This window comes from Strigops habroptila, chromosome 3 (assembly GCF_004027225.2).
Source record: "Strigops habroptila isolate Jane chromosome 3, bStrHab1.2.pri, whole genome shotgun sequence".
NCBI classification, from domain to species: Eukaryota; Metazoa; Chordata; class Aves; order Psittaciformes; family Psittacidae; genus Strigops; species Strigops habroptila.
Window position 1 is genome coordinate 65,304,326 of NC_044279.2, and position 24,411 is coordinate 65,328,736.

At 37.9% G+C, this 24,411-nt stretch overlaps 1 protein-coding gene across 7 annotated transcripts in view; it reads right to left on the bottom strand.

The window, feature by feature from the left end:
- CACNA1C (calcium voltage-gated channel subunit alpha1 C) overlaps nucleotides 1-24,411 on the bottom strand; it is a 440,223-nt gene that overhangs the window by 399,736 nt on the left and 16,076 nt on the right. For all 7 annotated transcript variants that reach the window (XM_030480605.1, XM_030480603.1, XM_030480597.1 and 4 more), the window contains exons 2-3: nucleotides 12,000-12,321; nucleotides 8,248-8,353 (exon numbers count right to left, since the gene is read on the bottom strand). In XM_030480605.1, the coding sequence (XP_030336465.1) occupies nucleotides 8,248-8,353; nucleotides 12,000-12,321 (428 nt within the window). The remainder of the gene's footprint in view (nucleotides 1-8,247; nucleotides 8,354-11,999; nucleotides 12,322-24,411) is intronic.

Here is a 24,411-nt window from a genome sequence, read left to right on the forward strand (position 1 = left end):
GCCTGACTAAAAACCCAAGAACATGGTATAATACAAATGATACATAAAGGAATCTAAAGATCATATGTAAAACCATCTATTGAATTTCTAGATGGAGATGCATATTTCCCAACATCATTAAACTCATGAATAGAAGTCTAACATCCCACAGACTTGCAGAAGGATAAGGATACTTGTACCAAAAAGACTCAGAAAAAGTACCTGTCATTTTGGAAATTAGACTACAGTGAAAACAACAGTACTTAAAATCTCTTATTTGTCCTACTTCCCTATTTTTCCTATCTTTCCCGAACAGGAGGAAAAAAAGAAAAAAAAGAAAAAAAGAGAGAAAAGGAAGGCATTCTACAGTAAACATGAGGTTTGATAAACAAGAATAATTACCACCTGGAAAAAAAATATCTTGCGTACACTTGATAAGTGAGTTGGAAAGCTTTCACATAAAGAAAGGGGAAATGGTAATCAGAGCTGTCTAAAGAAATGGGATAAATGGCTTAATGTTTGGACTAAGTCAATAAATGAGCTGTCAATCAGAAGCAAAACATATAGTTAAAATTTCAAAAATCACTTACACAGAAACATATAACCTGCAAATTTCAAGTTTCTATTTCTATGGACTTGGATTAGTTTGTGTAAAATTTTTTTACTTACAGTTCTACCTATATAAAACTTACAGTCCTACTGTAAGCAAACAGAAGTATCTGTTTCTGCTACCAATCTTGTAGCTGTTTGTCTACAGAGAAAGGTCCTCTTTCTGCAGCTCCTCCAAACCAGGACAGCCCTTTTCAAATAGTTGAATTTTGCCTCAAAGGCACATCGTTCACTTTCAAATCCTATCTGAAACCTACTTCTTTTCTGTAGTCTGTTATCTCTTAATCATCTTCTCTTTATTACATTATATACTGCATAATGTAAATGTACTTGATAACGTTACAGCATTATTTATAATTCATTCTTTAATTCTAAAAGCCTATTATGCCATTTTTCAGTATCTCATTAATTCAGTGAAGCACTATGACACATTTTAATACGGAAGATATTAATGGAGGTGAATCTCTAGCACTATTTCTGTTAAAGCTACTCAATATTTTCCATTCAGATACTGTTTTCAGCTGCTTTTAATTGTGAATTTACCTGTTGATCCTACAGTTTTTCATGCTGGTTTCTATCTCAAGCTGTGTATTTGTGCACTATTTCAGACAAAACAGTTTAACAACATCCATTGATTTATTCCAGTTTAAAAAAAAAAATATCTCAACTATTTTCTTTAGTGATAATACTATTTGCAACAAGGCCATATATCTGCCAAATTAATGGCCTTTGTGTCAGGGCTGCATCTTTTGCCTTGTCTACCCATTGAAGTTTGGCCAGATTGGCTTTTTAAAACCTCCATCTGCAGAGGCTCCACAGAGACTTGCTAAGACTTAACACTCAAACTGTCATTACAAATACTAATCAGGCATCTTACAGCTTCTGCAAACCAAAATGTATGTGTCACATCCACAGAGCTGAGCAAGGGCTACAAAAGCTTTCAAGGACCAATGTAATAGCTGTTCTTAGCTGGTCTGAATCAAGCTGGAATAAAGCAACTGAATTTTCAGTTGGGCTGCTCTCTCAGTATTTCTACCACTGGTAACCAGACATTGGGAAGGATACTACTGATTTCCAAAACAAAAAGGCTAAGGACAAACCAGGGACAGGCTCAGACTGGGAGACCAATGTGTTGAGAATGGAGCTGGAAAACAACAAAGAAGTAGCTGGAAAGAGTGTGGGGATTTCGTGGATTACTTGGTTACAGAGACCAGGTATAGGAGTGGAAAGGAATTTAAGACTAGAATTACCAAGAGAAGTGGTCAGGGAGCCAAAGCTGAGTGAGGGTAGCACTGAGATCAAATGAGAAAACAGGTGATTAACATATGAAATCACTATGGAGGAGAGAATGCAGTTAGGAGAGAAATGGGAAACCAAAAGGAACAGGTCTGATAGAAGCTGAACTGGAAAAATTGCTTGGCAAAGCAAAGATAATAAATTTTAAAAAGCAACAAAAATGGGGACACACAGACATAAGAGATCTCAGAGGAGATCAAGAGATGGTAAACAACAACAAGCACAGACTGGGTGAGGACACTGGGACCACTAGTACAAAGAGAAGCAGAAGGCTGGGATTTGATTGGGACTCAACAATGAGCCTTGTAGAGGACAGAAAACTGCTAATGAAATGTTAGAAAGAAGACTGAAGTATGGACTCTAAGTCTCGTAAAGAAAAAGAACAGAAATGGCAGAACTGAGGAAGAGGTATAGCTCAGACAACTATAGCTGAGATGAGGAGAGGTTCAGAGGGAGGCATTATTGGAAGAAAGAGCCAGAAAAAGACCTTTTTCCAAAAATACAGAGAAGCCCTTATAAATATATTACTTTCCAGAGCCTTGAACAAAACCCAGCATTCTTCTGTTGTGGGCAAACACCTCTGAATTCCTCTGCTAAACTTTCCCAATCCTGTCTTCGTGTGGTCCACACAGAGAACCACCTCTTACCACTCATGATTACCCAACTCAAGTGGCAGAGACCTGCCCAGGGAATCCAGTAGTTTTGGTCTTGCTAGAAACACATATAGGCATCAATGTCTGCTTTACCATTTTGTCTTCACAAAGCCTAGGAAACGACACTGCTATGTTAAAAGAAGGATACAAAGGCTGCAAATTTAAATACCAGCAGGTAAGAGCCCCCCCTCAAACTAATTCAACACACATGAGCAAATTGTGATGATGCAGTCCTACGCTCTTCTCAGGGGAAACAAAATTCTGACCCACCAGTGCAAAGATATAAGGCTTCTGCCTTAATTTTTACCCTTCTTGTTCAGTTAAGAAACCATGGGTTTGGAATTGCTTGCTACAGAGTTTATTCTTCTCTTGACGGTCTTTCCTACAGCATTGCTTGTAATGGTCTGCGCGATGTCAGGCACTAATTACCTTCACCATGAGAGCAGTGACCAACCCACTTTACAGATGGGAAAACCGAGACAGCAATTTACCCAAGACCACAGAGTTTGCCAGCATCAGAACCAGCAGACAACCCTGAAAGTCATCTTCTCAAACCTAAAGCTTATTTTTCCACACTGTGCTTCACTATTGCCATAGATGCTGAGTATTAGCCTCTCCCTGCCAGAGGCAGGGCTTCTGAGGACCTTGAGAAATGTTGAGCCTATATTCCATCATACTCAATTTCCTTGGCATCACACAGGTCAGTGATTCACAATCTTTCTGGAGGAAGTCCTCAAGGATGTTTTGGAACAATCTCCTTTCTTCTCCTCATCCTGATTCCAGTCCCTTTTCCAGCCTCCTCAGCTCCTCTCTTCCAGCCTCTGTCACTTACTCCTCACTTTTCAAATTCTGTAACTTTCCCCAGCTGTAGCAGTGCTGGCATGAGGCCCAAGCTAATAAACCTATCAGAGCTTATTAGCTTGGTATCTCCTCTATCCTGCCCTGCACCTCACCTCTGACGTTGGCGTATCTCATTACTGTATTCACTTACTAGTTGGGAACTGTCACACAGGAGGATGACAGCAATGACACAAGAGAACCAAAAGCTTTTGTGCAGTATTCTTCCTTATCCTTGTCCAGAAAAGCTATCTCTTTTTTTTCCTGACCTCCTCACCACCACTTTGCTCTCTAATACTTTTCTGACTTCGCACAGTTAAAAATGAGAGACTGTTCAATATGCTGGCTCCAGAATTCTCTGATATAAAAAATGCTGGTTTGTTATGCCAGTATCTAGAACGATAATACATGTAGCTACATCCACACCTATTGTGTCAGTCCGCTGCAAATGCAGAAACATTAAAAACATTTCATTCTTTTTTGTACAGGAATCACCTGCTCAACTGGATACTACCATAATCACCAGTAACTAAAGCAGCCATACCTTCCTGAAAGGCAAGCTCCCTTTCTGTAGACAGGCATTCCCACAAACACTGGCTGGCACAAGCACGGACAAGCAAGCAGAAATTCCATTTTTCCTTTCACAGGGTCCTATTTGAAGTTTAACAAATTAGTCTGAAGGTGATATCCCTTTATAAGCTCACATATAAACATAAGAGATCTTTTTTTCAAATTTAGCTAGTATAAAACAGGATTTCCTTTCTGTAATAAGAACAAGGGAGGGAAAGCAGAGCTATCAAAACAACACAAGGAATCTCCTCCTGCTATTTATCCAAAGCATAAACAACTGAGTTGCCTTCCACGGAACGTGTTGTAAACCTTGGTCTTAACCTCGTTATGTTATCGCCATGCTGTGACATTGACCAGGCTTGTGCCATTTGCAATTGCCAGTAAAGTGACAGAAGCATTTTCCTCTCAGCTTCGTATCTTAGGCGGTCCATAGTTTTATTCCTAAGTGTACATTATCTCTGTTCTAATGCATAATTGCAGGGATAACAAGCAGAAAGCCTCCATATCAGTTACAGCTTCTCATGCAGGCTAACTTTATTTCCCTTCAAACAAGCTCCAGTTTTCCTGACTGCATCAAGAGAATACGTTACTGTTCTTTGCATGAGCTTTACTTGTAAATTCAAGCAAAGTTTCAGCAGAGTTCGTTACAAAAAAATTTTTGCACCTACTACAACTCCCCTGCACTTGTGTGAGTTCAATTGTTTTCCAGTGAACACATTGCAGAAGTAAAATACAGAAACTGCTGAAGCAATTTCAAGCATGTTATGACTGCATTATATTGTTCTGGCATTTTTCTTATAGCCAGTGACAAAGACATGGCAGTGAGCATAAAAATGTGAAATCTGAGGTTTTGGTGTAAGCGTGCACTTGAAAAACTAAAGTGCTTCACAGTCCAAGTTACCATCCCTAGACTTGATGAAAACGGCTTGAGGATCTACAGGAAATATTATTATTATTACAGGAAGCCAAATTGCAGAGAACCATTCAGAACATCTGTGTGCTATTTGGCCTAAACTTGTAGTACATGACAGCTAATCACAATTCCTTGCTAACACAAAAAGGAAGGAATTATTTATTGGAGTCTTCTCTATTTATTTCTAATGCTTGTACTAATTACTGTGGCATCATATCAAATAGATTTTGCACTTAAAGACAAGGCTTATTAAAATTGAGATGACTATAGGTTCCTGGTTTTGTACAGGTAAATGAAGCATGTGTCTCTTGAAGACTTCTGTAGAAGGCATAAAGCAATAAATAAGCCCTATTTGACCAGTGGCTGATCACATCTGTGAAATTAAACTATTTATCAAAACATTATTCAGCTATCATTTTTTACTTTTAGAGACAAAGCCACTCCCACAATTCAGAACTCCTTTCTCACCTCTCACCACCCTCTACTCCATTATCTTGTTAAAAACAAGCGACTGAATTTTTACCTCAGCCCGCAAAGAAAACGTTGTTTGAAAAGTTATGATGAAACCTTAGAGAAGGAATACTCAGACCCTAAGGGAAAAGTGGCAGCTTATTGGAAAACTGTTGTGACACTTTCAGACCTTGTAAAACAGCTACTATCCATCATATGTTTTCTGTAGATAGTTTCTTCATGTCTCAGGAAGTTAAGGATGGCTGAGGAAACATAGAATGTGGGAGTTTCTGTGGTAGCTTTACCCCTAAAAAAACTAAACTGAAAAATGGAAATGAATCAAGAGTTACAGAAGTGGCAATTTCTTCTGTACAGATAGGAAGATTCTGTATGCATTTGGTCAGACTCACACTTTTGCACTGTACATAAATCTGTGCATGCTATTAACTTATATGCACACATTGTAGTCATACATTCCTTTCCTCTTTCAGCTTTTAGAGCTCTAGACCTCATGGCTACAACATAAATCTGATTGCAAAACACATGCGCATAGGTAGGAAGAAAAGGTAAAAATCAAGCAAGTATATGAGCTTTTACAGTAACATATTCTTAACCCCAGCTTCTTTCTAGTTGCTTCCATGTAGTTTGGCTCTTTGAGAGTAAGGTCCCACTCTTCTGCAGTTCCTACCATCTGGAATAACTTCCCTTTAACTGCATTTCATCTATGCTTTCATCCCCTTCCAAAACACAACTAACACATTTTTTCACCCTTATTTCACCCATTTGCCTCCACTTCCCCTCCCTATTGCTCAGTTCTTTACTTACTCATCACAATACACAACTCTCCACAATTCTATGAAAAGTTCAGAATGCAGCATATGACATACGCAAAAACTGTGTTTCCAAACAGCAATATATACATGCCAAGATATATGTATATCACCCTGCGAAAACAAACAAACAAAACCACAAACCCACAAAACAACCACAACAAGGGACTAACAAGATATCACAGGACCAAAGGCTACTGGGCAGTTAGAGGTCCAGGGTTTCCTCTATAGTCTAGAATAAAGTCTTACATCCACTAGTGCAAGCCCTTCATGGAATACTAAGTATCCCGTTTTCTGTTTTTAATTACTTTTTCCATTAAGACCCAAAGAACAATGTGTAGTCAAGCAGACTCCCCATTTTACTTTCTTCTCCCCCTCTAAAACTGCTATTTAGATAAATTAACAATGCCTCCTCATCTTCACGGCTATAACATTTCTAAACTTTCCTCAGACGATGATTCTTGCTTGGCTGGGCTTTTTTAACTCCTACTCACAAATAACATGAGTGTTTTGATAGATTGACCAAATGATGCAAAAGATGCCCTGGAAAACAGATGCAGAATAGCAACTCAGCTCACAAGGTGCATATATTTTCTGATAGAAGAGTTTCAATAAACCTCATTCAATAAGAATATACTCCCAGCCTAGTATTAGCCAACAGTCTCTTCACTGAAATAAGGCAAATACCCACACAAAATTTAGCTCAAGACAAATTAGAGAGTTCTCTAACCTTCAACTCTGCTTCGTTTTCCTCTTTCAACCTTGGAAGTCAGAATGTGCAATAAATATACTGTCTTTTATCACAAGAGAGTCAATTGAATTGAGTATGCTTTTTAAAAGATTCTCATTTTGAAAGCTGCCACACTGAACTGTCTTAAATATACACACCACAATTCATCACTGTTAATCACTAAGTCAAGCTAACAAAAAGATAACAGCAAAAGAGAAATAAGACAAGATCACATATTCTGTCAATATAAAGAACAGTTAAAAGTTAACAATCACTTATCTCCTCCTGCTCCTATTTTTAAACTTCTATAAGGGGCTACAGAAGAAAAGCGTTAAATTTTTTTATTCCTCCTTTTTTTTAACAAAGAAGTACTGGTCTAGCAAAGTCCTGAAGTTTGCAATTTGTTTTGTACAACTCCAAGAGATATTTAATCAAGTGACTGACTTCCAAGAACAGCATGGATCATTTTAATTACAACATCTGTCAGCCACCCCAATTATCCCTACTTTGGAAGTATGGCTTTTGTTTTCCTCCTCTGTTGCTCTTAAATTTCTTATGTCTCAGTAAATTTTAATCAGGAAGGAGCATCCCAACTCTTAAACTCTAGGAGCAAGTTTTCATCCTGATCCAACCAGACAAGTGAGAGATTTGTTCACATATTTGAGAGAAAGAAAAACATTTTCTGCTAATTCAGTGAATTGTGTTCCAGAACTGGTTTACGCTGTGTCCTTACTGAAGAGAATTTTTTGCTATGACTTCATGCTAAGCCCAAAGTAAACACTCTTGCCTTTTTATACAGACAGCTCTATCCCAAAGCTCCAATATTAGCATCAGTGGTGACAGAGGAAAAGTTATTTTCCTCAACAAGAGGGACGGAAAAAAAAAAACAGATAAACAAAAAACCCCAAACCTGCAAACATTGTCCAATCACACATATGTCTGTGAAATGCAAGAATTAATGTATTTCCTTACAAATTAGTCATGAAGCTGTGCTCTCGAGTACCACCTGAGACAAGGACAGTATCAATTACCCAATGGCACTTTAAGACAAAATCCATCATATAATCCATGATTAAAAGATTTCTTCTGCAAATACCTGCAGTTCAAAACTTACCAAGCACTTTTGCAGCATGCAGAAACGTGTTAACCAAAACATCACATACGGCATCCATACAATTTTTGGAACATTCTTTTCTAAAGCCAGCTCAACTGAAACAGATGCTAACATAGAAGAGGAGACACAGCAGTCCAATCCAATTTTTACTTTATTACATTCTCACCTTTGGTAGATACATCTATGTTCCCTAGCTTCAACAGTCTCTCTGGTCACTTTTAAAAAGGACTTCAAAATAGTAAGACTGAACACCATTAAGGACTTACCAGATTGGAATTGGTGGCATTGGAATCATCTTCTGGAAAGGGGATATAGATAGCTAAGGCCACACAATTGGCAAAAATAGTCAGTAAAATAATTATTTCAAATGGTCTGAGGAATGGAGTTAAGGCAATTTTTCCAAAATGTGCACACACAAATAAAAAAGAAAAAAAGATTTATAAGGATTCTGTTTAAAGAAAACATTCCAAGCCCCTTATATTCTGAAAAGAAACATATGCCTTTTTAAGTGCTTTTAGGAGCTCCCAGCCAAGAATCTTCCTAATATGTCAAAAGAAGTGTAGGCCAGTCGCGTGCCAGAGTAAACACAGATTTCTTAAAAGTTTTTTCTTCCTTTATTTATTTAGATTACATTTTCCCTATTTTCCTTCAAGTGTGGCTGTACTATTTTTGATAGCAGAAGCCTGTTCTAGAAGGACTGCCATCTTTCGTCTTACAATTAGCTTCTCTCAGTCTTTTCCATCTGCATTTACAAACCCTGAAATAATTTTAGCAAAAGTTTAGGGTTTGTTTTTTTTTTTTGTCATTGTTGTATTCTCTCCCCCCTCTCCCGCCTTTCTCAATCTCTCTCTGATATCTCAAAGTTAAATGCAAGAGCCCAAGAAATACATGCATACATTCAATTAGAAGACATTTAAATGATGATAAGGTTTGTTAAGGCAAAAGAAAAAAGTTTTGTCCAAAATATGCTTATGCTGCACATTGCCATGTATGCTTGTTTTGCTTAAAAATTATTTGAGGCAGTATTTCTTCTTTTTAATTTGGATTTCCTTTAGTATTCATAGGGAAAACAAATGTGCCTACACGGTATATTAGGGACAATGGGAAGCTAAGAGTTCTTATGACAAAGAAAGTAGCACCAATTCAAGGGCATTTCAGCCAGGCATCAACTTTGTTAGAGAAAATACCCCAAACATTTTGGATGTTCAACAAGCAAATCCTGCACAATCTTGATGCCCCACTGACTGCCCATTGGAATCAAAGGACATTTTCCTACTGACCAATTTGCTGGCACGGTACTTAGTCTACTTGTGTGGACTTCTTAAACCTAAATACTGTGAAGTGCCTCCAAACTCAGACTAGAGACCAGATTTACAGTCTGTCTACATTTACTCGCCTGCAAGAATATCCTGGAAACTAGCTCTGCGATAACTCACCAGTATTCTGGAGGGGAATTAAGAGCAGGACAGGACAGGGAGAATGCCAAGTATAACCTGTGCCACAGAGTGCATTTGAGCATGAATTTATATACCATGGGACTGGCTTTGCAGCATTGCCGAATGTCAACACAACATGTATGATTCTGGCCAGCAGACTACTGTTCTCAGCAGGTTTTAGCAGGAAAGACCTGGAGATCGGGATGTGCAGCTGCCTGAACTGCAGGATATACACAAATCCCAGGCACCTGTGTATGCTCAGATACTTTCTACATTTCACATATGGAAGAGTCAAAGGGTTCCAAACTCGCCAAACTACCATGCTTAAACCTATAAATAATAGGAAATATATGACCATATTGAGGAAGAAAACCAGATGAAGATGATATCCATGGGACTTCTCAAAAAGTTCAGGCTGTGTATATAGTGTTTACTGTATAAACACCTGAATTTCCATAGGCTCTCCTTTTCTTAATCACTTTTTTCCTAGACTTCTTGGTTTTGACAGCATTGTTATCTATTAACATATCACTGTTTATGCATACTTTCTTCAACTTCTCTTTCTGCACTGTAAAAATAAAATGGTATAAAATCTACAAATACACTGCACACAGAGCAGAAAATTAAACACACAGCTAAATCTTTGCAAAATAAGGCAATCGCTTCATTTCACTTTTTCTTATATGCAATTGCACCTTCAGGCTCTTAATGCTATAATGTTTGGGTAAGAAATACCACAGAAGTACCATTTGATATTTAATATCTACTATGCTTAGACTTTAGTGGTTCAGCAAATTAAGCTAAGCTTTTCTCAGTAGTTTTTAGCGATTAGGATAAGTCAGAGTACAGAATAAAATTTCATCACAAGCCTTTGATATTGTTACTTGTCATTGAAGTGTTTCACATTTATAAACACTAGATGTCCAATGACAGGTTCTGATGGAAAACAAAAATACTTCCATCAACTCACCTAAAAGCAAATAAAACCATAAAATGCAATCATCAGCACCTTTTGATTGCTTTAATTGCATTGTTTGGTCCTCTCTTGATCTCAGCAGTGCTGTATCCTGTCCTACAACACATTATTCCCACCACTCATTGGTGATCTTATTCATTTATCAAATGTCACTTTGTGCTCTTTTTCTAAAGACATGTGGTTACTGGGGTGCTGGCAAGCGAACCAATATTCAGCTTCATCCTGTTAGTCACCATCCATCTTCTTAAAACACCAGAGCTATGTCCAAAGGGATAAGAAGTAGCAAACCTAATCATAGGGATTAAAAATTAGCATCTGAAGAAAGGAATAGGCAGGCAGGTAGTTTAAGGACATCTAAGAATTGACAGGAACATTTTAAAACATTCTTCACCTGGAAAATATGTCCATGTCAGCAAGACATAATAATTGTATTCTGTTTTCATCTTTCTAACGTCCCACCAGACCCCCAAAGGAACAATATTATCACATTGTCTTAAATGCCGTCATTCGTTTTTTTACCATACTAACTACTGCCAAGTTCTGTACTGCCTTCCCTTGACATGCTTATCTATCCCTAACAACGTGCTTTCTCTTTTGTATTTTCTGAAGAATCTGATTAGCTTCCAATTTACTGACAGTTACTGTTCAGGGTAAGACTCAATTTCCCTTTGGGAAGGCAAGGGAGGTGTATTTTATTTCAGTTTGTGTTTCCCACCAAATCCTTAAATTCCAGCTTGTGCTCATCAGACTTGGGTGATTTTCTCCTTCCACACAATGAAACCAATGGCCAAACTCCCACTGACTTTACAGGAAAACAGCACTGACCCTTACATTCTGCAGCTCTGTGTCAGTGGTTATCATCTATCATCTCTGACAGTCTGTCTCTTGTTCAGACTACTAGATCTGGCCTTATACTGCATTTGTACATGTTGCAGGATTACTGTCTTTCTTTTACCCTGCTTCTAGATAACGAGTATCTCTTACCATACGTTAGTGAGCCTTATTGGTTTAAGTGCAATTTCAAAATAATTAAGACTTTAGCCCTGTTTCATGGTCTTATTGCGTTTGGGGTTTTTTCCTCCTCCTTTTTTCCCATTCTTTTCTCTATACTGTAGAAAGTGTGATACCACGTGTTTAACAAAAAAAGCATATGATTCAAACCACCAGAGCTGTTTAACCGGTGACACTGGTGCTACTGTTTTAACTACAGAAAAAAAAAAAAAAAAAAAAAGAAGGGAAAGCCAGCAGCTGCTATCAATCCCATCGAGTCAGTTCAGTTCTGGCCTCAGATACCTTGCATATCTCCCATCAATTTCATCCTTGGCCATGTGTTTTTAAAAAAGAAAATTTCAACCCCTAACCTTTATCATTTAAACTTCTAGTGGTTTCTTACACAAGGGTATAGTTAAGGCTTCAGTCCTAAACATTAAAATCTTTTTTCCCCCAGCATAAATGATCTTAGTTAAGACATCAAAAACTATTCATGTACTTTACGTTCCCAGTGGTGCCTTTCAACTTAATGTATTGATTTCTTCACACTTATGAATAGCGCCTGATGTGCACAAACAATTTGCTGTTTTCCAAATGAGAACATCAAAAAGGATATTTCCATTCAACGATGTTGATGCATGCCCTCCGGATGGGATTTTTCAGTGTTAAACACAGCAGTGCCCGGGGAGGACGTGTAGCTGTGGTGGTACCCTGTTTTTTCTGTTTCCCATACTGCTGCCGTTTCCTCTGCGTGGAGCTAGCTGTGGATATTGTTGCATTGCCAGCACTACCCATCAGTTTGGCTTGCCTGGCAGCATCAATCGCAGCTTGCCAGGACAGAGCTGCCCCTGGAGTAGGGATATGCTCTGGGGCAAGCCCTGCTGCTGCATTGGCATTCATGTTGGCATGAGCTGGACGGGGACTCCCATAGTTGGAACCTGTGAAAGGAAAAGATAAAAAACAGGAATTTGTACAGACACTTTTAACAGCAGAAAAGATAATTTTTTTTTTTTAAACACAAGTATCAGTATTTTAAGTATCAGTAAAATCAAGATTCAGGATAAGTGTAGGGTATTCACTTACAACCACCTTGTTTCTCCAACTCAAACTCTTCAATTTAAAGTAACACTACTATGCAGTCATTTGTCTTGCAGGTCTGCCAACAAGACCCAATAGACACTGAGCTATTAGAAGCATCTTCAATCAATACAATCTCCACAGATTCACAGAAAAGACACTGTCCTCTTTTCCTTTGTTACTCACACATTTTGCAAGTTGGACTGTTTGAAAGTTCAAAAGGTGATGCTAGTTCGCATCACTTTATCACACAGACATGCAGCACTGTGCTATTATTTGGCAAAGCACCCAAATGAAGTTCTCAAGTCCTGTCATAAAAATCCTTATGTTTTCAATAATGCCTCAAGGTAAAGTGAAGTTTTAACAATGACCATAATTCTCTCTGCGAACAGTACATATTGTTTGCGGGCTGCTGTAGTCAGCCTAAGAACAGCCTGACTAGAAGGTACACTGAAGCAGAAACTGGAACACAAAGGAAGGGTTTGTTGCTTTTGTGCTCTATAGGATGCTGTGCAGGCAGTTTAGGCCAACTAATATATTTAGAATCTGGAACTGACTCCTTATAAGCTGATTGTAAGTTAGATGAACTATTGAAATCAATGGAGTAACATTTAAAAGGCATGTATTAACAAGAATGATAAGACCTAGAAGTCTCAAGTTTTGTGCGTCTTTTAGCCAAAACTGAGGGAGTATGTGCTTTTATCCAAACATAATAACAAGATATATGTCAGGCGACATGTGGCTGATATTTAGGTCTTAGCAGTACAGAAAATGAAAGTCACCCTTTCAAGCTAGTGCAATTGTTCCTTTGTTTCAGTAAAGGCAGTGAAGTCACCTGTGTCTCTTCAATGAAGCTTTTTCAGCAATATAAGTTAAAACTTCAGTCACTTCAAGATGAGTGAATTTTGAAGCTTCAGATTCCCTTCCTCCTTGGAGTGTGCTTCAATTGTGATACATGAGAACTTGTGAAAGACTAACTGAATTTTGCCACAAACACTTCATAGTATGAAGAAAATGTAAGCCATGTTAGAAAAGTGCAACATAAAATCTACACAAAGTCACAACAGCAAACTTTAATTGGAAAGAACTTCCTGTTTAGATATGTCATATAAGATTTCAGAGACTACTTCTCTTTTTTTCGTGGACTTGCCTGTGGCTCATACATTGAGATACAGGTAAAAGGAAGTCCAAATGACTTACAGATCTTATTCCTTCACAGGCCATGAAACCAGAGTTCAGTTTCAAAACACTGCACACTCTAAAGATTGTGTTTTCTGATCAGCAGAGACTATGCTTCAGAAGAGTGTACATGCAAACAGCAGATAGTATAAACCCAGTACTTTGTTTGATCACCTTTTATTTCAAAGCAAGCTTGAAGTCTACTATTAATGGTGTTCCACTTTAGTATAGAAACATGGTTCTACTAAATAGATCAGATGGAATCCTATAGACTACTAGGCAAAGCAAACACAAGACCACATGACACTGTTTTCCTTAAAAAATCAGGTGAAAGACATTTAAAACTGGGGAACTGGCAAACTGTTCTTGAACACAAATAATTACCCACCCAAGATGAATATTTCATAGGTGGATGTGCAGTGCCAAGATATCACAGCAATGACCAATGACTGTACTAAAAATGAATTACAGCAGGTAGAATAAATACAATTACATTGACACACAGAATGCAACAGGATATGCCTCTGCCTAGAAAACATACAAGATTTTTAAATTCATCTCACTGAATCGCAAGGAAGGACATGATAGTCAGATGTTATTTTATGTCAGGCATTGCCATAAGATTTCCAGGCTGTTAGAGTTTCATTGCAGAGCAGGAAAATCTAGAGCTTGTCTCTGCTCACTGAAAAACCTCCTAGTTGCAAACCAGCCAAAGGAAGCTGGTGAGTAATATGACTCTGACATGTGAAAGGGAAAGCTGAAAGAAACAAGAAATTGGGAAATAGTTAATTCACATCCCTCTGAATTTGAAACTGAAGAAAAAGAGCTTTCAGAATTGCTCAGGCTAAGCAGATTTCCTCGATGAAGCAGGCAATCAACTGGCGGACAAACTTAGTTTTCTAAGGCTAAGCAAATTGTACACAGCACTGCTCATGGGATGCATATTTATTTTCAGACCAGTTTCAGATGCAGTTTTTCTCTTTAGCATCTATTTGACCTCCCTACCCTGAGGCATGCTGGAAAGAAAAATAAATGGAAAATTACTCTAATTATTCTCCAACTCCAGCTCTTCTTTAATACTGATCTATTAGAGTGGATAAGAAAGATGTGTGTGTTTTCCAGTAAAAGCAAACTTGCTAATCCATCACCACTTGTGTTCTTATCATGCTGACTAGACCATGTGGTCCTGGAAATAAACAGCTGCTGCATCTTAATGAAGACTTTTATGCAATTTGGGAATGTGTCAAGCTTCTTCATTATTATTGCTTATTAGCTAGGTTTCACATGAGGATTCAAGTCTATGCATTATGACTTGATGTGCCAGCAAAGTTAAGGATACAACTTACAGTGTTTTCATTGCTTTTGCTTCTATTATGGGACTGGTGTTCATGGTAAAGTGCTTTGTCTCAAATTAATTTCAAAAGATGAGTCAGTAGTGACAGATTTATATTAACAGATATTACAAATATTGATTACTGATAAGGATCCGTCTGTTTTATGAAGCTCAGAGGCTGCAGACTCTATCTGTACTAAACAACTAACGGCAGTGACAAATGACTTGATCTACAGGCAGTTAATAGGAATAGCTTAAATTACAGAGTGAAGCTCACAGCTTCACGGAAAGTACATTCAAGCACTGAGCAAACTATTTTCAAAGACAGCATAGCCAAAGTTTCAGGGCGAATGAAATTCTAACCTATGATCTAAATGCTTAGTGTTAATTCCTAGGAAGCAAGCAGAAAACAGTTCATACTGAACTTGCAAGGCACCATGCTAAATTTCACCTGCGGCACTCATTTCTCCCCCACCACAAAACTTTGCTGTAGAGAGCTGCAGTTACTGGATTTGCTATTTTCATTTTGCAGTGTAGCAGTTAAAATACTTCACTCCATTTCCCTACTACAAATAAAGTTTCAGGATCTCTAAACCAGTTTAATCATATTTGTTTATACTTTTATTCAGCTGGAAGTTGACCAGAACTGGGCAATAGAGATTCATCCCCCACCCAAATGCAATAACTCACTAAGCACTGTGATCCACAGCATTATCACCCTACTAATCCTTATCACCCTTTAACAAGAATTTTTACTGTTGACTCTGTCCAGCTGGTGCACAAAACTCTTCTCTCTCAAGGACTTCTGTGCTATGGTTCATGAGTTTAAGCATCTGAATAGTAATTAAACAGAAAAGTCCATGTATACGGACAAATTTCACAGACTCATAGAACGGTTTGGGTTGGGACCTTAAAGATTAAAGAGCATTTGACAGATGATTGTAAGAAGGCTTAAGTATTACATGACCTTTTTGCATCAATTTTTACTAAAGAAAAATCCATCAAGAGCAGGTGACTAGCACAATTAATCCCCAACTGTGAATGGGAAACAAGCTAGGAAGTACGTAGATAATGTCCATGGTTTCAGCTACTTAGGTACCACCCCACAGAATATCCTAGAATATTTACAGAGCTTTCTGAAGTAATCTCAAAGCTGTTATCTGCTGTTTGAATTCATGGAAGACAGGAGACACCTCAGAGGACTGAGGAAGTGTGAATTGATTACCCAGTTAAAAAGGTGGAAAAGGGAGAAAATTAAACCCAGTTGAACTTCAATCTCCAGAAAAAGATCTAGAGTATGTAACATAAACAAGTGACAGCAAGTACTTGGAGAACAGCAGACATGGATTTGTCATGAATACATTGTGTCAAAGAAAACTAATTCATTCCAGAACTGGGTAACAGAATTCACACGCAAGGTGGAAGCGGTAGGTGCTGTTCTGCTGACTTTATTATGACTTGTATATATGACAATTTCACAAGGATGCTAGGGACATATCAGCAAGAAAAGTATTGCTGTAACACGAGTATAGAACCAGTGGATGCCTGAGAGCAGTTATCTTTGGTACACACTCTAAATTGAAGGATGTGTCACATGGAAACACCCAAGTGCTTGCCCCGGATCCAATTCTGTGCCATGTTTTCACTAATAATCTGGATGATGAACTGGTGAATGGTGTTATTAAACAAGCAGGTAACTGTGAATTTGGGAGGTAAAGCAAATACCCTGAAGGACAGAATTTGAATTCAAAATGAACTTCATGAATTGGAGAAAAAGTCTTAAAAATAGAATGGAGTTCAGCAGGGACAAATGCAAAGTGTTTAAGCAAAATGAATCATCTGCCTAAATTATTTCCAGAAAAGCCTTGGGGGTTATACTGGATCCCCAACGGAACAGAAGTTGATATTGTCATACTGCCTTCTTCCCACAAAATGCAATCATCACAATGTAGTATATATATAGCGATAAAATCTGAGAGGAGAGCAAGGAGACCAACCAAAGGCCTAGAAAACATGAGCTATGAGGCAAAGTGACAGAAATGGGAATGCCAGAACTTGGATTGCTGATCCTGAAGATGTGAGTGTAAAGAGGGTATGATAACAAGCGTGTGTATATATGTATATTATATATACACATATATGCTTCTTAATACATATTTCTAAATGTGTGTGTATTTTATTTCAAACAGAAGGGAATATCTATCACCATACTCACAGTGAATAAGCAGAAGTAATGTTTCTGTAGTAAGAAAAATTCATTATGTACCTTCAAAAACACTTTCTAACCACAGAGAGAGTGAAGCACGTCTATTGACTTCCTAGATTGGTGGCAGTACCTCCCGCACTCTAAGTCTTTTAGACGAGGCCAGAAAAACATTTCTCCAGAACCATATCCACGAGGCGATTTACAGTGAGAAGCAGTTTTTTTTGCTAATCTAAAGCAAGACTGACCTGAAGGAAGGCCCTTCCACAGAAAGCTTATGTTTTTCTTCCATCAGTCAATCTATCAAGAGAACCCTTCAAGTAAACCCCACTTTACTCAAAACCTTTAGCTCCTCACAGCTACACAGGCACATTGTAAGAATGCTCATCACTCCCCAGGGGGGAAGTGAGGGCCCTCAGTCTGACTGACCGGGAACTCTCCTTCATTGGTTTTAAAACCTCACTCTTCCAATGTACTTTTTTAAAAGCCCAAAAGCCTTTCAGTATCTCAGGACAATAACAACTAATCATCCGCAAAGTTTAAAATCTTGAAGTAGGAAAAAAACAGTCTTTTCCAGAAATCTTCATTAACTTTTCAGTTGACATCCCTGGAAATTTTCACTAGCAAATGCAGTGCTGCATGCATATAGCATTCACTTTCTTCAGAGCATGATTCGGATGTTTTTCCTTATTTGCCTGGTTTTTTGGTTTTTTGAGGTTTTTGGTTTGGGTGGGGGTTTTTTTTTGGTGGTTTTTTTTTTCTTGTTGTTGTTGTTTAGGGGTTTTTTGGGTGTTTTTAAAGTTGACAAAACATTAATTCTAACAGCTAACTGCTAATATTTTCCGAAAAGATTTTTCTGGAGGTAATTTGTAAGTAGAGATGGGAGCTATAATGAAAGCTGGATTGCAACCTGAACTATGGCTTTTTCTATAACAAAATTTATAATATACACATACACTTCTAAACATCATGTCAGACTAAAAGTCAGTGTGTAGTTGTTAGCCCCAGATAAGAGAGTTAAAGAATTTTTCCTGTAAATTGTTTTGAGGCTTCAGAACACACACATAAAAGATACATGATTTAAGACAGTTCGTTTGCCATAGTTGAGACTAAACATTCTTTAAAATCTAAACAAACAAAAAACCCAAACTTATTCAAGAACCATGCTTCATTTGCTACTAGATATTTGTTTTCCTTTATCTCCCTCTCCAACAGAGGATTTTTTTGCTGCATGCCATTAACATAAGAAGACACAATAAGCTACTAGCAATGTGAAACAAACAAGTCCATTTCAGTGAAAACAGCAAGTGCACAATCTCCTCTCACTTCAAGTATTGAATTCCTACAAGTTAAATATTTACATTTGAAAATTACCCATGGACATTGCATGGTAAATTGTCCTAACTTTGCCAACACTATTTGGATTTCGAATTTTCGAAGAAAGGGGCGGACTTTTATTCTATATCAGTAGAACATCCAGCACAACAGATTCCTGGCTCATGAATAAGGCACAAGAAGAATACAAGCAATAATAATTCCCTATCAACACTGAAATAAACCATGAGATAACTCTTCCTTTAATATCACCAAATGTATAGTTCGCTCCGTGCAAAAATACTTTGTTTCAGAGTATAATGCAAACCCATTGCTTCCAGATAAGATCTTTCCTCCCTATGTACTTAGACATGCAAGATATCTAGGCGCTGAGATACAAATTTTTAACATTTCCCTTATTTTTCTGCTTGAAAATGCTATGGTTTTCAATAAACACAATTCAGGGGTTTAGGTGGGTTTTTGCTTTGGTTGGGGTTTTTTGTTTGGTTGGGTTTGGGGGTGGGGAGGAGGGTTTGTTGCTTTTTGTTTGGTTTTTTTTGGGGGGGTGGGTTGCATTGGGGTTTTTTAATAAACAACACAATCCTATATTTGTAGTAAAAGCAAATAATGTTTTTATTTACTGACAATTTGGGGGTTTTACAGCTCAGTCTACAATAACACAAATGATAGAATCCCTCCCCTTCTAATTAGTAGGTGATAACAAGTTATCATCTAAGATTTCATCTCTTGAGAAGCAAAAGAAGGAACACTTCAGTTTTATTTTTACATTCTGAAACAAAACAAAGCAAAGCAACATTCTGTTAGACCTCCTCTACCACAAAGGCATCTTGTCAGATCATGCTCAGAAGAACACAGAAAGCCACAAGCTTGAAAATCCTTAGCAGTCACAAAAATCCATCTAGTTTCTGATTTTCCTTCCTGTAACTATGGATTCAAGAGAACTAGTCTGGGAGGTAAGGTCTCTTTTTTAGAGAGGAGGAAGAAGAAGAGAAGAAAGCATGGAGCCTAGTAAATGTTAAGCCCCAAGGCAAGTGTCTAATATTAAAGGATTGGTAATAGACACAGATACTAGGAGACCCAGGGAAGACAATAGTGCAACTTAGCTGGACTACAAATTCTATTAGGAGATACATCTGTTAGACTGGGGGAGGAGGGGTGTTAAGAGGTTAATTTCCTTTGAAGCATTTGCATTTTCTTGTGGCTTTCAAGCTAAAAGAAAACAAAAAGAGACCCACAAAGACTCCTCCTTGATTTCTTGAGACATGTTTCTGGTGGGACTTAAGATAAGCTCTTGGAAATCAAGCCAAGCAACACTTTCCTTCAACTATAGCTCACTGAAACATTCATAAAACTCCAAAATAGCAACAGAGGACTAGTGACATAAAGATACTTTTTACTAATACCAATATTTGTATGCACCTCAAATAACCCTGAGAGAACCCAGTTAACCATGTATTTGAAAGAATGGCTAGCAAGAGCTTTTACATAAAACAGTAGTTCTGCTGTGATAATGCAATCTCCCACAGAACAAAGCACAAAGCCATTTCTAATACCAAATGGCATGCAAATTAAAAACCAAGGTTCCTGACTTGCAGCAGCAATAGATGCATGTATCATAGTACAGTGCATTAATACATCTTTTTAAAGTATTATAGGGTACCTATCAGTACAAAACCTTTGTAGTAATGTGCATACGTGCCACGGTGAGTTTCTCGGAAGAGCAACATGCTTCTTGGACAAACTCCAGCCACAGATCCTCAAATTGAGGCACCAAGAGAAAGCTTTTCTTGCTCAAATGTGTATTTTTGCACTGCTTATCTAAATTAATGTTACCACCATTAAGGATCCTGGGATCAAGTACATACTTGGCTAAATTTCCTTGACTTCAGCAAAATTCCTCTGGAGATTAACCATAACTCAATAGATTGGATCCTTCTGACAAACCTGTCAACTTAACTACTCATCATTTTCTTACTGGTGAATGATTACTCTTTACGTCGTGAGTAATCTAAATATAACTTCGTTACAGAAATAAAGCTCTTACAGGTTTAAAATGTATCAGATGCTGTATCGGATATTCTCCAGATTCTTTACCTAAGAATGCAGATTGGGATAGAAATAAATACATAAGCCTGTTAATGTGATTTGCCTCACCCTACCCAAATCATTTTTAAAAAGGGATCTTGTTGAAGTTTCCTCTGTAGTCTGTGCAGAGGACCATTTCTTCCATTCTTAAGACAGATGTTTGAAATACAAGTGAAACCAGCTGTTGAAAGTGCCAATCTCTCTTCAGATTGTACAGAAGTAATCCAAAACATAAATTTCATTGCACATCAAATTTAAGTGGATTAAATGAGATGAAATGACTCCCACTTATGTGTGGGGAGTATATACATGCACATGTGTTTCTGAACAAGGTACAGGACAACTCTGTAGCTGCTTTTGGCCCAAAACATGACAAAATTTGTAAAATATGTGCAACTGCATGGTATCTAAATAATTCAAAGCCTGCAATTTCAATGATACTTCATCCTAGAAAAATCAATCACAATTCTTCCACAACTCATAGTATTCTCAGTCCTGAAATAGCAGTCTGTTCCCAGTTACATCAGATGATGACTAAAAAGCAAAAGGAATCTCTATATAGGTCTGTATTTGAGTTACAGACAATATGAATTTCAATAAAAATAGACACATACACATAAACCAAAACAAAACAAACCCTTTAGCATCCATATCTAAATGGAGATCAGCCCTGAAAAACAATACACAATGCAAATTCTTAGAAGCTGAGGTTTTTTGCTTCCTCTTGCTGCTTATGGAGTCAGTGTTCAGCTGCACAAATCCAGACAGCAGGCAGAGTTTGTTGGAATGTTCTTTGGAAGTGTATAAAAGGAGTGGATATCTAACCTTCCTATACAAGCCATAAGTACTCCCTGCCAGCCCTCCCTCTCACTGGTGATGCAGACAACAAGAAGCCATTAATCCACATTATCATACAATGTCTTAGGTTAAAAGGGACCTCTGAAGGCCATCTGGTCCATGTCCCTTCTCCTTTTTAGCCCACTCATCCAAAGCAGTCAAATTTTAGCAACCTCTTTGGCTACCCAGCACCATGCCTTGCACCACTACTGCTGTCTCTTGAGTCTCTGGGTAGCATTGCAAGAATTGACCACAGTAAGCACCCAAATCCAAGGTTCATTCAGGTACTGGGCATACAGCTTAAGAAAATAGTACATACCTAATTTTAAAAGGTACCTACTACATTATACTTTGTGAATACCAGACATCTATAAATTATATCATTAGCACTCACACAAAACAATCACCTAAAAACTATTTATTGCTTTCCAGAAAGGCAAAACTTAGAATTTATTTTAAACTGCAGTTACCTAATTTTAGATTAGGCGTGCAATACCCTAATAAATTAAAGATGCACTCCCTTCTTGAAATGCAGGCAGTTTCAAAGGAAAAGATATTAAAAGATTCTTCAAGTGTCAAAACTGACTTTGATTTCAGCTATTAATCTTAGTGTTCTAAAAAACACATTTTTCCTATTTTTAAAATGTGATTACTTTTTTTTCCCCTGCTGCTTGGAGTAAAACCAACAGAAGATCAGAAAAAGCAACTGGAGGGGAAAGTTTTGAAACAGACTATAAAAATGTTTTGCCAAATCCTAAGAATTAAGACAATGATAGACAAGGTCAGGTTTTCTCCTAATTTCACTCATCTAATTAATATTATCTTATTTCTGAACAATTTTTGGGCAAAATTAAAGTATTGAAATGGGAGGACTCTTTGTAACTTGGCACCATCAAGGTGCTAGAAAGAGATCATGCAAAAAAAAAGGCAAAATTTAAACTGAGGGAAGAAAAAAAAAATGCTGCCTCAGTCCTATCCTTCTGTTTCCTTTCATCTACAGAATCTCAAGAGGATGCTCGATATACAATGTGCTCTGTAAGACAAGAAAGAGGAAGCCCTTGCAAACCTCCATTAAAACAAACCCACAGAAAATTACTAACCACATGAATATAAACCATGCTATACAACAAAGGAAAACAGTGGCTTGTTTCAACTCCAGGGTGATATTAAAAGGCAATTTAAAAAAAAAAAAAAAAAAAGAAAAATAATAATACTTTTACTCATACTAGACATTTGTGATCTAGAGGCACTGCAGCAGTAACAGATTTAGAGTCATGTTTTTAAAGTCAGTTTGCATAGAAGAAAATAATTCTACCAAGTTGTTTGCTACTAAAGTAGGATGTTCTATCTCTAGCATGCAGACTTTTCTCTGACATTCTTTTTTATTTACTGGTATCCTCTTGGGGAATGTTCCAAGTCTGAATATTAAGCATGTGTAATATCCAGATGCAAAAACAAGCACTCTTGACTTGCTCTGCTAGTGAAGAGCATTTCCAAACTAAATAAGGCACTAAATCAGAAGAATGCAACTGTAGCAAAAAAGGAGAGGATAATAAAAGGTGGGAAAAATTAGCAAGAAACAATCTTTGTAAGCACCTGTATGAGAAAAAACAGCATCTGGCTTACATCTTAGGTTGAACACTGTAACACGTAACCCTGAAATAGTTCTTATGCCACTGGTTGTCTATACAAACATTGTTAAGCAGCTTCTCTGTGACCTTTTCTGCAGTAGATGCAGGCAAGTGTTTGAGATAGTCTTTATAGTTTCTTTCTAAAAATAAAGACTCCTGCTTATATAAAGGCAGATTAATTGATCATTACTGATTTGACGCACACCAGAGCAAAGGTGGCAAGAGCAGATGCACACCAGGTTTGTAGGGCACTTGCTTAGATCTCAGTGGGCAGTATTTTAGCACTGCCACTGAGTCAGCGCTCTAGCCACTGCTCCAGACCCATCTTCTGACAGTTTTCAGACCATACCAAAGACAGTGAACGCTAAGGCTTTTGTGCTCCTTTCTTGGGGCCTTCTGCACTTCATAGGATGAGCATCACAAAAGAGCCAAGAAATTTCCTACAAACCATTTGCTCCGATAGCATTTGAACACTAGTCAAGAGATTCTGCATTTCTACTGCTTGCTAGGAGTAAAAAAAACCCAAACCCACCACCACCAACCCACAACCAACCAACCTTACAAAACCCCAAAACATCCAGCCTATTTACAGGGAGTAAGCATCTCTCTTTACCTTCGGAGCTTGCCACGGAATTGTGCCCTCCCTGTTTGGAGACAGGGCACACAAGCAAGTCAACTCCTCCTTCATGACTGAGCTGCTTTGTCCTGAGAGCCAGTTGCCTGGCTCTAACTAATGGTCAGAGTGAACCAACACACAGACAACATGGACCTCAACAAGTTTCAACCTATGTGTGAGCCTAAAAGTCCAGGTAATATGGCTGTACAGACCATTACTACAGAACGCAACATCACAGGCCCCAGTTCTAGACTCCACACCTCAAAAAGAAGAATAAAACAGTTTAAAGAACTAAGAAAAAGAAGTACAAGAAAACGTAGAGCGGGATAATATCTTACATTGAGACACTAAAGACAGCTGAATCATTTAGTCTTACATAGAGACAGTAAAAAAAATTTATCAGAATTTATCAGCATGAGCATTAGGAAGATTTTTGACACCACATGACCCTTTCAGCTAACTGGAATAACCATTATGAGATTAAATATTTGCTAGCTGTAACTAAGCAAACTCAGATGTCTAAGAAGTTATACATTGCTAACAACGAGGAGGCTGAACCAGTGGAAAACTTAACTGTGAAATGTCAGGGGTCACCTCCACTTTGCCTCCCCAGCTCAGGCCTGGGTATTTTTCTAATGTCCCTTATGATACTCAAACAGCAGGATTCAGAAACTGCTGGGTGAGATCCTTCAGCTTGGCTTCTGTTATCCACAGACAGCCCAAGGACAGTAG